This window comes from Gossypium raimondii, chromosome 11, assembly GCF_025698545.1.
Source record: "Gossypium raimondii isolate GPD5lz chromosome 11, ASM2569854v1, whole genome shotgun sequence".
Lineage (NCBI taxonomy): Eukaryota > Viridiplantae > Streptophyta > Magnoliopsida > Malvales > Malvaceae > Gossypium > Gossypium raimondii.
Window position 1 is genome coordinate 61,495,311 of NC_068575.1, and position 13,751 is coordinate 61,509,061.

Genomic DNA, 13,751 nt, shown 5'->3' on the forward strand with positions numbered 1-13,751 from the left:
CGGGTGGCTCTTCGTCAATTTCTTAATTTTTTTATGCTTTGAGAGTATTTCAGAATAATAAATGATTTCACAAGTTGATTTAGAGCCGTGTTGTCTTAAGTTAATTTATTTTTGTTTTTTGTCCATTATTTAATAAATTTTTAGTTTTAGAAGTTTTTGTTTGCTCTTGTAGCACTTTTTTTAGTCCATGCTTGTACATGTAACTTTAGTTTTACAAATGATTTTCGGAATAGTTTTGTTGTTGTCCTCTCTAGTTTGGTGAATGCTCAACTATTTTGTCGATTTTTGCTCGCCACTTTGGACCATATAGGGTTGATTTTCTTATCGTATTAAGTTGTGACAAAACCAATTATCAATGTGTCATGATGTTCTATTGATGTTGAGGTTAAAGCTTTTGTTCTGTTTACTGAGCTCGTCCTTCACCATCTATGATGAGTGTTTATTATTATTTTTCTCTGAATTGTATGGTTCTATTAATGGAATGAATTTATCTTTCAAAAAAATTAAAGATCATACATATTTGAAAAATCTTTCAAAGCAAAATAAAAGGAAAAAATGTAATTTAGAATGATAAATTTGATTCGTTAATTTACTTGTTTGGTCCTTAAAATTATTATTTTGCAATTTACAAATTTTTGGAATTTTATATGTTGTTGATGATAAATACTAAAAAGATATTGTTTTGAATAAAATCTCATTTGTTTTGTAATATTAAGAAAATTAGACATTTAAAATGAAAACGATGTGCAGGAGATTAAAATGGATGTACGTATATTTGAAGTTATAAGAATTAGCGGATTACAAACGCCATTCAACTAAGAGAATCCACACATTTCCACTCAAATAACTTGCGTATTTCAAATATTAATTCAATATGACTTTTATTAGTGAAAACTCTTTGCTTTTCTAACATCGAGAACTACTTTTAAAGAAAATTGGAGATTTAATACAAAGAAAAGCAAAATAGAATGAAGTTTTGACCAATGTTCAAATATGACATAGTTTCGTGTATTTTTTACGAATTTAAAATTTTATTTTGAAATAATAATATTAATGTAACTCGCTCATATTACATTTTAAAATATTTATATCATATTATTTTAATATTAATAATTTTATTTTTTACATAGTCATCTTAAAATTATTTTAATATTGACTAATATTATATATTTAGTATATGTTTTTTTAATGTCATAATATAAATTATTATAAACTTAAACCAACAATTTAAATCCTACGTTAAGCGATAATATTTGTTAAAAGAAAACTTAATCTAAATAATTTTTGACTTGGAAAATACAAACAGAATTTAAAGCAAATTACAGAAACACGCATCTTTCCTTCGAGAAGGTATTTCAAGAAAATGAGGAAAAACACTTTTATAGAAAATGAATAAAAATAATATTTGACTTCTTCTAGGAAAAAAATAATATTTGACTGTCCCTTTATATTCATCCATGTTCCTTTACACATCTGCTGTGCAGCAAATAACCAGAGCTTTGTCATGTTACCAAAATCCTACTTCGACATTTTTCTTGTAATTCTACTTGTCCCTATACTTAATCTTTTTGTTTATCTTCACAATTCCTTTTCCACTTCCCTTTCCTATTTGGGTCTCCCTTATTTCATCGAACCCGACATCACAGTAGACGCCGATCATGTTTCTTCCTCTTCTTCTCCCGCCACGCGCCGCTGCAATATCCCACTCTCGGCTCTCTTGTTACGTGAATTATTACCCGTCGTGAAGTTTTCCAACCTCGTCGACCCTCCAAATAGTTGCTCCGTCTGTTTTAAGGACTTCGAAACGGAGGATGAGATTTGGCGGCTGACGAATTGTCGACATATATTCCACCGGAGCTGTTTGAACTGTTGGATGGGATATGATCAGAAAACATGTCCACTTTGTAGATTGAGTTTGGTTCCTCATGATAAGGAAGAGATGTATAATGAGAGACTGTGGCGACTTTGTAACAATTGTCAGCTTTAAGATGACAAAAACACCAAAAATGTTCCAAAATAAATATTTCAAATGTAATAATTTCTTTTTATAAAAAAAAAAATCAATCACAATTTTTTCTTTAAAAAATCATCAATTTATTTATTTGATTTCAATTTTGTAATAGATTTTTTTATACTTTAATAAATGTTTAAACTAAAAATTAAAAAATAATGTAAATACCCAATTTTGCCCGGGTCTAAAAATCCCGAATTACAAACGGGCCTGAATGGCCCAATTAATAAGACAAACCAGTGACCCAATTAATTCAAACGCAATTACAACAGAATAGGCCCAAAATTAACAGTGGCCCAAGTAGTTTCAGAAGCCCTAGGGTTTCTAGGGTAAACCGCAGCCTTCCTCAAGCGCCGCAACCAAGCATCGCAGCATGATCTTCGTACCTGCACAGCAAATAGCAAAAATGGAAAGGAAATCAAAAGATTTGTAAATCGAATCAAACAGATTTGTTTCTTTTGTTTTTATCATGGCTACAAAAAAGCCATTAATACACTGTAACCGGGATCGAAAAATCGATAAAAAAAGAAAACTATTATTTTCACAGCACAAACACAAAAGTCAATCAGAGAGATCAAAGGTTGATATTTTAATGTTTCTGTTTCTTTTCGATTTCTTTGATTTTTATGCGTATTATGATAAATAAAATAGAATAAAAATAAAAGAAGAAAGGGGTTGAAAATACCTGAATACGGATCATATGCCGCCGTCGGAGATCTCCTCTGTTCGTCAAGAACGCGGAAACCCTTAGGGTTTCACTCGGGTTGCAACTACCGAGGCCGAAAGGCCATTTCTTTTATGTTTTATTTTAAAAAACACCCAAATCGGGTTTTATTTTTTTGTTTTTCTAAAAAAGGGGAAAAGATTTTGGTTTTAGCCCTCCGGTACGGCGACGCTACGGCGGAGCGTGGCGGAGCCACCGCGTTGAGCTTGCCGGTGCCAGAGGCCAGACTTAAGGGCTAAAAAAAGGGGGGTGAGAGCTTTTTTTTCATTTTTTTTAAAGAAACGGAATAAATGAATTTTTGATTGATTTTTAGGCTTAAATAGGCTAGTCAAATGACATCATTTCATCAGGCCTCCCCAGATGCCAAAACGGCGTCATTTTGGGGAGGCCGACCTGACTCGGCCTAAGATCCACGTGTTTTTGAGCAGAGGGGTAAATTGCGCTTTTAGCCCCTCCGCCTTTTAATAATTTTACAATTCAATTTCTATTTTTTAAATTTATCCCTTTAATTTATTTCAATTTCAATTTAGTCCCCCTTGAACAACGTTTTTGAGCATGTTGCATTGGAATAATGATTAATGGACTAATAAAACTTTCAAAAGGGAAGTTTTGCATATTACTTTAGAAGTTTCTAAATAATACATGAACCTGAAACAGGACTATTGTTTAGAACGCACCAAGTTTAAAGGTTGAAAATTTAAGAAGGAAGAGTCTAATTAGAACTTTCTGGATTTTGTTGTCAAAAACATTGATTGAGCAAAGTGACAGGATGTCAGGTTGGTGACAAAGCTAAAATAAACAAGCGAGCAATGGTCACCAGGTAATGGAAAGAGGTTTTCTCAGAGAAGAAAGACTTCATTTGCACATGAGCCATTGGTGCGACACCTTAGGCATGGTGTAAAGGGCCAAAGAATTTTAGATCATGTATCCTTGAATTGTGATAGGAGAGGACCGAGAAAAAGCTATATATTCCTACCTTTGAGTTACAGTGTGAGAATGATGGTACAAATTTCGCGCCCCAATGGATTGAACATTGAGGTTTATAGTGGGAGCCAACTTGACTAAATGTTTCTTCAGAAAAGCCAGCCAAGTAAGAAAGCGTTGTAGCACGTCAGTGATAAAGCCTTAATAAACTTTGAGCAATGATAACTTAAGCGAAAAAGGGGATCATTCTCAAAAATAGCATTCTACATTCATGCAAACACCATCCACACATGTCTAGTTAGGAGCATTTGATGCATTTTGATCATACTATCCTAATCTTAAGCATATTTAGGTTCATTATACAGGTCATGTTCCTCAGAGAACAAATCGGTGAAATCACAAAGCCTTGCCTTCCTGATTTGCAGTGGAGCAGGTTGAAAATAACATATCTTGCCTTCATGTACTGAAGGCGAAACAGATCGAAAATACCAGCCTTGCATACCTGGGTTGTAGTGAAGCAGGTTGAAGATAGTAGATCTTGCCTTCCTGTATCGACAGCGAAGCAGATCGAAGATACCAGCCTTGCATCCCTGGGTTGTCGTGGAGCAGGTTGAAGATAGCATATCTATCCTTCCTGCATCGACAGCGAAGCAGATCGAAGATACTAGCCTTGCCTCCTTGGGTTGCAGTGGAGCAGGTTGAAGATAGCAGATTTTGCCTTCCTGCATCAACAGCGAAGCAGATCGAAGATACCAGCCTTGCCTCCCTTGGTTGTAGTGGAGCAGGTTAAAAATAGCATACCTTGCCTTCCTGCACCGACAACGAAGCAGATCGATGACCCCAACCCTATCTCCCTGGTCAGCAGTGGAATAGGTTGAAGATTGTGAATCTTATCTCCTTGGTCAGCAGTGGAGTAGGTTAAAAATTACAGATCTTATCTCCCTAAGCAGTAGTGGAGTAGATCAAAGACCCCAGCCTTGTCTCCCTAAACAGTAGTGGAGTAGGTTGAAAATTATAGATCTTATCTCCCTAAGCAGTGGTGGAGCAGATCGAAGTCCCCAACCTTATCTCTCTGGTCAGCAAAGAAATAGGTTGAAAATTGTGAATCCCTCCATGGTCAGCAGGGGAATAGGTTGAAGATTGAGAATCTTATCTCCCTGAAGTTGTAGAGAGCAGATCGCATCCGGTCTTATCTCCATGAAGTTGCAGTGGAGCAGACTAAGTAAGAAAGTCTTATCCCCCTAAAATTGCAGTGGGACAGACTGAATGAACAAATTCTATCTCCCTAAAGTTGTAATGGAGTGGATTAGAATGATGGGTCTTATCTCTCTGAAGTTGCAACAGAGCAGATCACATCAAATTCTTTAAGTGACAACATGTCAAGTTGAAGCTATAAGTCTTATCTCCCTGAAGTTGAAGATGCAGTAGGAAGGAATGAGGTTACTCGAAGAAGAAGAGTACCAATGTCCAGCATGACCGGGTAAAGTTGGGTATTTTTTAAAGTCTTTGCTCCGTTCCCGTTACACGGTAACGAGCAAAGAGGGGCAGCTGTAAATACCCAATTTTTCCCGGGTCTAAAAATCCTGAATTACAAATGGGCCTGAATGGCCCAATTAATAAGACAAAGCAGTAGCCCAATTAATTCAAACGCAATTACAACAGAATAGGCCCAAAATTAACAGTGGCCCAAGTAGTTTCAGAAGCCCTAGGGTTTCTAGGGTAAACCGCAGCCTTCCTCAGGCGCCGCAGCCAAGCATCGCAGCATGATGTTCGTACCTGGACAGGAAATAGCAAAAATGGAAAGGAAATCAAAAGATTTGTAAATCGAATCAAACAAATTTGTTTCTTTTGTTTTTATCATGGCTATAAAAAAGCCATTGATACACTGTAACCGGGATCGAAAAATCGATAAAAAAAGAAAATTATTATTTTCACAGCACAAACACAAAAGTCAATCAGAGAGATCAAAGGTTGATATTTTTATGTTTATGTTTCTTTTCGATTTCTTTGATTTTTATGCGTATTATGATAAATAAAATAGAATAAAAATAAAAGAAGAAAAGGGTTGAAAATACGTGAATACGGATCATATGCCACCGTCGGAGATCTCTTCCGTTCGTCAAGAATGCGGAAACCATTAGGGTTTCACTCGGGTTGTAACTACCGAGGCTGAAATGCCATTTCTTTTGTGTTTTATTTTAAAAAACACCCAAATCGGGTTTTATTTTTTTGTTTTTCTAAAAAAGGGGAAAAGATTTAGGTTTTAACCCTCCGGTACGACGGCGCTACGGCGGAGCGTGGCGAAGCCACCGCGTTGAGCTTGCCGGTGCCAGAGGCCGGACTTAAGGGCTAAAAAAAAAGGTGAGAGCTTTTTTTTTATTTTTTTAAAGAAACGGAATAAATGAATTTTTGATTGATTTTTTGGCTTAAATAGCCTGGTGAAACGACGTCGTCGTTTCACCAGGCCTCCCCAGATGCCAAAACGACATCGTTTTGGGGAGGCTGACCTGACTCGGACTCCGACCCGGCCTAGGATCCTCGCGTTTTTTGAACGGATGGGTAAATTGCGCTTTTAGCCCCTCCGCCTTTTAATAATTTTACAATTCAATTTTTATTGTTTTTAAAATTTATCCCTTTAATTTATTTTCAATTTCAATTTAGTCCCCCTTGAAAGGCGTCGTTTTAGAGGAGAAGGGAAAATTTTCCTTCCAGCCCCTCTATGTAATTCGCGTGTTTAATTTAGTCCTTTGGGCTTTACTTATTTACGGATTTCCCCAGTTTTTTTATTTGCAGTTCAATTTAGTCCTTTTTTAATATTTATCTTAAAATTAATTAATTTTAATAGTTTTTATATTTTTCATAATTTTCATATGTAATTATTTTTTTAAATCTATATACATATATATATTTTTTGTACATATTTATATATTTTTTCCTTTCGAACTAATATTTTTCTCATATTTACATATATACACATATTTTATTTATTTTGATAATATAGATATTATATATATATATATATATATATATATATTATATGTAAATCATATGTATATTTTTAATCTTCATAATTTCAACGTGTATATTATATACCTTCTATTCTTTATTTATTTTGTTTGCTTTCTTCATTCGCTATTTAATTGTGTTTAAATTTATTTACTTATTCATTTGGTATTTTGCATGTCATGGATTATTTTTTTATATTAATTCCATTTATTTATTTGTTTATATTATTTCTATGCCATCATTAAAATTATTATCATTGTATTTATTGCAACATTTAATATAACATTACATCATCTTTTTACTCAAATTCAAAATAGAACTTTTCAAATAGAGATAATACTCGTATTTAGGATTTTCAAGAGAATTGAGCCCTAACGTATTGGGTTCCAATTTTCTTCGTTAAATCTAACAATTGAGAATTGCTCTTTGATCAAAATAAAATGAAAAAGCTTGTTGTTGGGAATTTAATATATTGTGTCCTAACGCATTGGATGCGACATATTGATTTCTCGAGACAAAGATTTTTAAATATATATATTAGTAAAGGAAATATTCAATGTTTGAGATGTTGAGAAATTATGCCCTAACGTATTGGGCTGCGGTTTCGTCATAAATCTTAAACAATGGAATATTTTTTTAAATTTTATCACACAAATCTTTTGGACAAGCTCATCTTGAATAAATAAAATACCGTGCCCTAACGCATTGGGTGTGGTGTTTTCTGTTTCAAAATGAGGGAGTCTTAGTAAATAATTTAATTTAATTAAAGATCGTATTTTTAAACTCTCGACATTAAGACATTAATTAATCAATTAAGTACCAATCTTTTGGGCGTTACGAGGGTGCTAATCCTTCCTTGTACGTAATTGACTCCCGAACCCATTTTTTTGAAACTCGTAGACCAAAGTCGTTTTTAGGTGTTCTAATCACACCTTAATAAAAGATTTGTGGCGACTCCCAATTTTTGTTTTTTAAAGTCGACAACTAATTTTTGTTTTTTTCCCAAAATAAAAATGGTTTCGACAAATAATATTAGTGAAAGAAATTACATTAGATATAATTCAACTACATTAAAAAAATTATTTACCGAATAAAAAGTTGATTAAATACAACTCTACACTTTGGATATTTTGTGAATATTTTTATTATTTCGGATATTATAAGTATAACTCTTATATTCAATCCGCATATGTAGTTTTATATTTTTCACATTTTTTTTAGTAAATATGAATAATTATTAATTAAAAATTGTTTGTTCATCGAAAATGTGTTTGATGTTCATGTCATTTTTTCAGTAAAGAAAAAGAGCTTTGTCATGTCATACGGTGATTCAATGGTGTTACCAAAACCCTACTTCGAAATTCTTCCTGTAATTCTACTTGTCCTTATACTTAATCTTCATGATTCCATTTTCACCACCTTTTTCTATCTAGGTCTCCCTTATTTCATTGAATTTGACACCACGGAGGACGCTGATCATGTTTTTCCTCTCCTTCAACCGCCACGCGCCGCCGCAATATCCCACTCTTGGCTCTCTTGTTACGTCAACTATTACGCGTCGTGAAGTTTTCCAACCTCGTCGACCCTCCAAATAATTCCGCCGTCGGTTTTAAGGGCTTCGAAGCGGAGGATGAAATTTGGAGGTTGATGAATTGTCGACATATATTCCACCGGAGCTGTTTGGACCGTTGGATGGGATATAATCAGAAGCCGTGTCCACTTTGTAGATTGAGTTTTATTCCCCTTATATGCAAGATTCTATAACGGGTGAAATGAAAATTAAGTATTTAAAATACAAAAATTAGTGACTAACAGGGTAATTAAATAATGATACATGATGTGTTATTTGTGTCTTATGCTAATATATAAGTATTAATTTTCAAAAATAAAAATATATAATTTTATATGAAAATTAATTTATTATTTAATTTTACAAATAAAAATTAATTTATTTACTTTTAAATTAGAGGAGATAAAAATGGTCCTCTATGGTAAATTTAACCTCATATATAATGTCATTTGAAAAACAGTAGCCTGTCTTGTTCTTCCATGCAATGTCAAAACCTGTAATAAACAAACTCAGTTCTTCAGTATGTCACTTTGTGCTTTCTGTCCGTTTCACAGCCGAATAACCAAAAAAAAAAACCCCAACTTGTCTTTGGTCTTTTTATTGCGTTTTCGGGTTTTAATTTCAATCAAAACTTGGTTCATTTTGGTTTCAAAAATGTCTTATAATCTTTCATCAATTTCTGATTACTCTTGCTTCAACTATAAAATACCCGAAATGGTTTCCACTGAAACAACCGATTATAACGTATTGTCTGATCTTCCCAGTTATGATCTTCAAGCTCTGTTGAACAACAAGGGAGACGAGCAAAACCCAAACCAGCTTGAAAATCTCTGTCTTTATCGAACAACCCAGTTTCGATCTCTGTCTTCTAGTCGAAATCCAGACAAAGGGTATGAAAATTTCGATTTTGCTTACAACGATGAAAATGTAGCAAAGTTCTTACAAAGAAGCTGCTTTAATGGCCATTCTTTTCGAAATTTTCAAGGTCCTGACAACAGCTTTTTTGAGGTTCGCTTCATTTCTTTGTTACCTTAAGTCCCTGTTTTATTTTTCTGTACTCTGTTTATTTTTTTCTGAAATTTTATAACTCTGTTGGGCAATAAAGAACTCTTTAATGAAGAAACCAGGCTTTAAAATAGGACGTTACAACCCAGAAGAGAGACAAGAGAGGATTTCAAAGTATAGAGCTAAGCGTAATCAAAGGAACTTCAACAAAAGAATTAAGGTTTGTAATTATCTTTTTTTGTCTTTTTGTTTGATTTTGATTATGTTCTGAACTTCTAAAACATGTTTTTGTTTTTTAATGGTGATGCAAAAGTATGCTTGCCGGAAAACAATAGCCGACAACCGTCCTCGTATACGTGGCCGATTTGCACGTAACGATGAAACTGTCGAGATTCAGAAAGCTCCATGTTCAACCAGACATGAAGAAGAATTTGAATTATGGGTACTATTTTAATTCAATGTTGTATATATATACACATATATATGTTATTAAAGAATTGTGTTTGCAGGCGTTGCATGAGGTGGAAGATGAAACAATGGCCATAGGGACATTTATGAACAGTTTCAGTTTACATCAGTTTCAATACAGCTGCCATGGCCGCTTCTGAAGCTTTTCTTTTAGTTACGGCAGTCTCATGGAGCCCAAAAAACAGGGGAAAATTGTAATTATAATGAGTAATGATAATAAAAAAGGGTCAAATTTTAATGTCGTTGTAATAAAAAGAATAAGGAAATCAATGATAAATATTTGACCTCGAATCTTTGACCTTGTGTAAAGATCCACTCAATTTTGCTTGTAATGGAATTATGCTTTCGTTCATGAAGTGCTCGTACTTTAATATTAAAAAGTGACCTTTATGCCATTATTTTGGTGTCACAAATTAAAGAAAATAGTCACTTTTGTTTGACTCAAAATTATATTTTAGTTATTTATGTTTAAAATATTACATTTTAGTCATTTATATTATTGTTTTGTTACGAAATGATCACTTTACCGTTAAATTTCGTTACCTCCCTAACGGCAGTTCTACATGACAGCCCAAATGGGTTTTAAATGCCAACTTAGATGTTCGGTTGGGATGAAAATAAATTTTTAATTAAATAATTTTAATTTGAACTGTCACATAGGACATCCAAGTTAGCATTTAAAACTCATTTGGACTGCCATGTAGGACTGCCGTTAGAGAGGTAATGGAGCTTAACAGTAGAGTGACTACTTCGTAATAAAACCATAATGTAAGTGTTTAAAACATAACATGTCAAGTGACTAAAATATAATCTAAGGAAAAAAAAATTATTTTTATAGTTTACCAAAAAGTTAATTTTTTTTTTGTATTTTTAATAAAATATTCGTATTTATTTTTAATAAAAATGAATATATTGGGAATAAGGAAATTGATTTTAGTTGAGCAGTATCTATGTATAATATACGGTTGCTGATGAGACTATTAGTCCATTCTTTATGTGAAGTGACAGTTGTCGACAGCACTTTGAAAATACTATATATGGTCATGACAGCCGACTTTACTTGTTGAATGCCATAGATTACATTATAGGTAAACTACACTCAAAGGTTATTAAGTTATTAGTAGGTGTATATTTTTATCACTTAATTTTAAAAATTTATTAAATGATACTAAAATGAAAACTTTTTAATAGTTTAATAGTCATTTTATAATTTGTTAAAGTTGAGTAATCAAAATATAAATTTACTAATAGTTTAGAGATATTAGGTGTAGTTTACTCTATATTTTAAAATGAAATTTGAGAAAAGGACCAGAGATGGAAGTATGGATTTCATTATCTAATCAGATCGATTGGACTGAGAATTGATTGGGATATCGATTCAGGTAAAATATTTAGATCAGTTGATCAGTAAATCGGCGATTGAACCGGTTTTTATATGTTTAATAAATTTTTATCAATTTTCAATAATAATTTATTTAATTAAATTAAATGAATCATAACTGGTGATCTGGCTACTTTAATAATCAATACGAAGAACTTGGCATGGAAAGCAAGATTGGTCAATTCTACAATAATTGGTTGTAACTTGAAACATTCAAAATTTTTCCTATACCAATGAAAGTTTTGAAATGTGTCACTTATACCTTTCGTTCAAATCCATACTTCCGAACAATGCAAAACCTACTTAAATTATAAATGTATGTAAGTGAATCTTTAAAAAAAAGTCGAATTAAAGTTCTTTAATGAAAATATTTACAAAAATGTTAAAAATTTAAACATGCAATTTATGTGTATTTCATGCTAATTTTTTTGAACTTTTATTATTTTTTTTAATATTTTCTAATTTTAAATTATTTGTTGACGTAACATATAAAACAAAAAAAGCCATGTTAGCATGAAGTGCAGGTGGACTGCCACGCACAAGGGTGAAGTTAGGAAATTGCTTTAGGGGCATAGATGAACCATAATTTTTGGGGACAAAGTACAAATTTATTATTATACTAACTAATATCTTGTAAAATTTTAAAGGGGTTACAAGGGAATTTTACCTTTTGGGGGGGCAAAACAATTGCTTGCCCCTATCTACCCCGGACAACATGGGTTGCTACATCAATATTGTTAAAAAAAATATTTCAGTCAACATTTTAATTAAAAAATAAATTGATTTAAAAAAAATTAATCGACAAATTTAACTAAAAATTCAAATTAATAAAAGATATAAATATTAAAAACTAAATTTATCGTTATAACGGTTGTAATCAACTTCACAAAGCATTTTGTTCGGTAGTACAAAATTCCAACGAGAAGATATTTTATTTGGCAAATTAAAGGAAAAAAGAATGTAAAGCCTTTTCGGCTTTGCCTTTTATAATGATGAGACCGTACGTACATATGAAATACGTTGTTAGTTCAATTAATCGAGACACTGGTCGTGATTGATATAACCAAAGAACGTTTCGTTTTCAATGTATTAATTAGATAGATTTGGACAGCCAATATTTTGGTGGAACATCTAATCCCATGTCCGAAAGGCGATAAAAAAAGAACAATTTCCAGATTTAGTTGTTGCCTTTTGAAGAAATTGACACCCAATAGAATATCACTCTTAATTTTTATTTTATATATATTTTTATAATTATAACTGCTTTTATCTATTTTACCAACTTCGAACTTTAATTTAATAGATAAAATATATAGGATAAAAATGTACATATATCGAGGAAAATTTTAATTAGAGGTGATCATGAGTCGGGTTGGATCTCAATAGAATATTAAGCTCATTTTTTAGGTTCGAATTTGACCTGACCTGAAAAATGAGCTTAAAATTTTACTCAAACCCAGTCTAGCTGAAAATGATAAAACCCAAGTCCTATCCGATCCGTCCGTATTATTTTTTTATATTATTATTTTTATATAAAAAATTTAAAAATAAATTTAAAAAAGTATTTATATTTAAAATAAAACTAAGATAGATACTACTTAGCAAACGAATACATCTAAAATAGTAACAAATTAACAATAAAACAAGAGTTAAACAATATCTAAACAATAACAACATGGTAGTAATATAATAGCAAAACGGAACTAAAACAGTGACAAAACAGCTGCAAAAAACAACAATTTTTCTTTACAAATTTGGATTGAGTCGAGACAGGACTGAGCCAAAAAAGTTTATCCAAAACCCAGTCAATTTAGAAAATGACTCTCGTGTTTTTACTAAATTTATTTTTCAAACCTATATTTTTATAAAAACCTTCTCACTTTTTTAAGTTTTAGGCCGAGTGCCTCTAATTACGAAGCAAGAAGATTCTAAAACTGCCTTTTGACCATCTCAGCAAATAATTATTCTTTGAAATCTACTTCCATAAAAAAAATATTAAAGAATTGTGTTTCAAGTTACGGCTTAATGATAAGAATCATATGATTGAGATTTGAGAATTTTTAAATTTTATGTTCTGAGTTTTATTCAGCACTAACCCAAATTTTAAATTATCTAGTTTTGATGATTCCACTTTTAAAAAGTTATAAAATATTATTAAATTATTCAAACGTTTTATTTTTATCACCGAATTGTTAAAATTATTATTATATAACTTTCTCTGCTTTGCATTATGCTGCATTAATTGAAAACTCTTATTTCATTTTCTCTTCTATAGTTTAGTTTTTTTTATGAAATAACTTTTACTATAAAAAACTTACGAATCAAAATTCAAACATCTTTCTTATAATCTTTGACAATGATCATCAAATTAAGTTGGATCTAAGGCATGTTTTACTCATCGATAAGTTCTGTTTCGTCATATCAATCGTCGAATCATCGTTTAAAACTTGTTAATAAGATTTTTTTTAAAAAAAAAAAACTCATCAACCCAATGACTTAAATAAAAACTATCAAATAACTCAATTACTTAAATAAAACCTTGAATAATTCAATAACTTTTTGTAACTTTTAAAGTCACGTGACCACACATAAACTTACTAATAATAGAATGACCTTAAGTGTAATTTACCATTTTTGACCTACATTCAAATAGATTTACAAT

The 13,751-nt window shown here is 31.8% G+C and overlaps 1 protein-coding gene across 2 annotated transcripts; it reads left to right on the forward strand.

The window, feature by feature from the left end:
* Nucleotides 1-8,855: 8,855 nt before the first annotated feature.
* On the forward strand, nucleotides 8,856-10,060 carry LOC105801414 (two-component response regulator-like APRR3). Of its 2 annotated transcripts, none has more exons than XM_012632716.2 (4): nucleotides 8,856-9,243; nucleotides 9,341-9,460; nucleotides 9,554-9,682; nucleotides 9,750-10,060. In XM_012632716.2, the coding sequence occupies exons 1-4, from the start codon at nucleotides 8,890-8,892 to the stop codon at nucleotides 9,846-9,848; spliced, it is 702 nt and encodes a 233-aa protein (XP_012488170.1). In that variant the 5' UTR covers nucleotides 8,856-8,889; the 3' UTR covers nucleotides 9,849-10,060. The 2 variants fall into 2 exon arrangements, with proteins under 2 accessions (XP_012488170.1, XP_012488171.1); XM_012632717.2 differs by having other exon boundaries at nucleotides 9,356-9,460.
* Nucleotides 10,061-13,751: the final 3,691 nt, after the last annotated feature.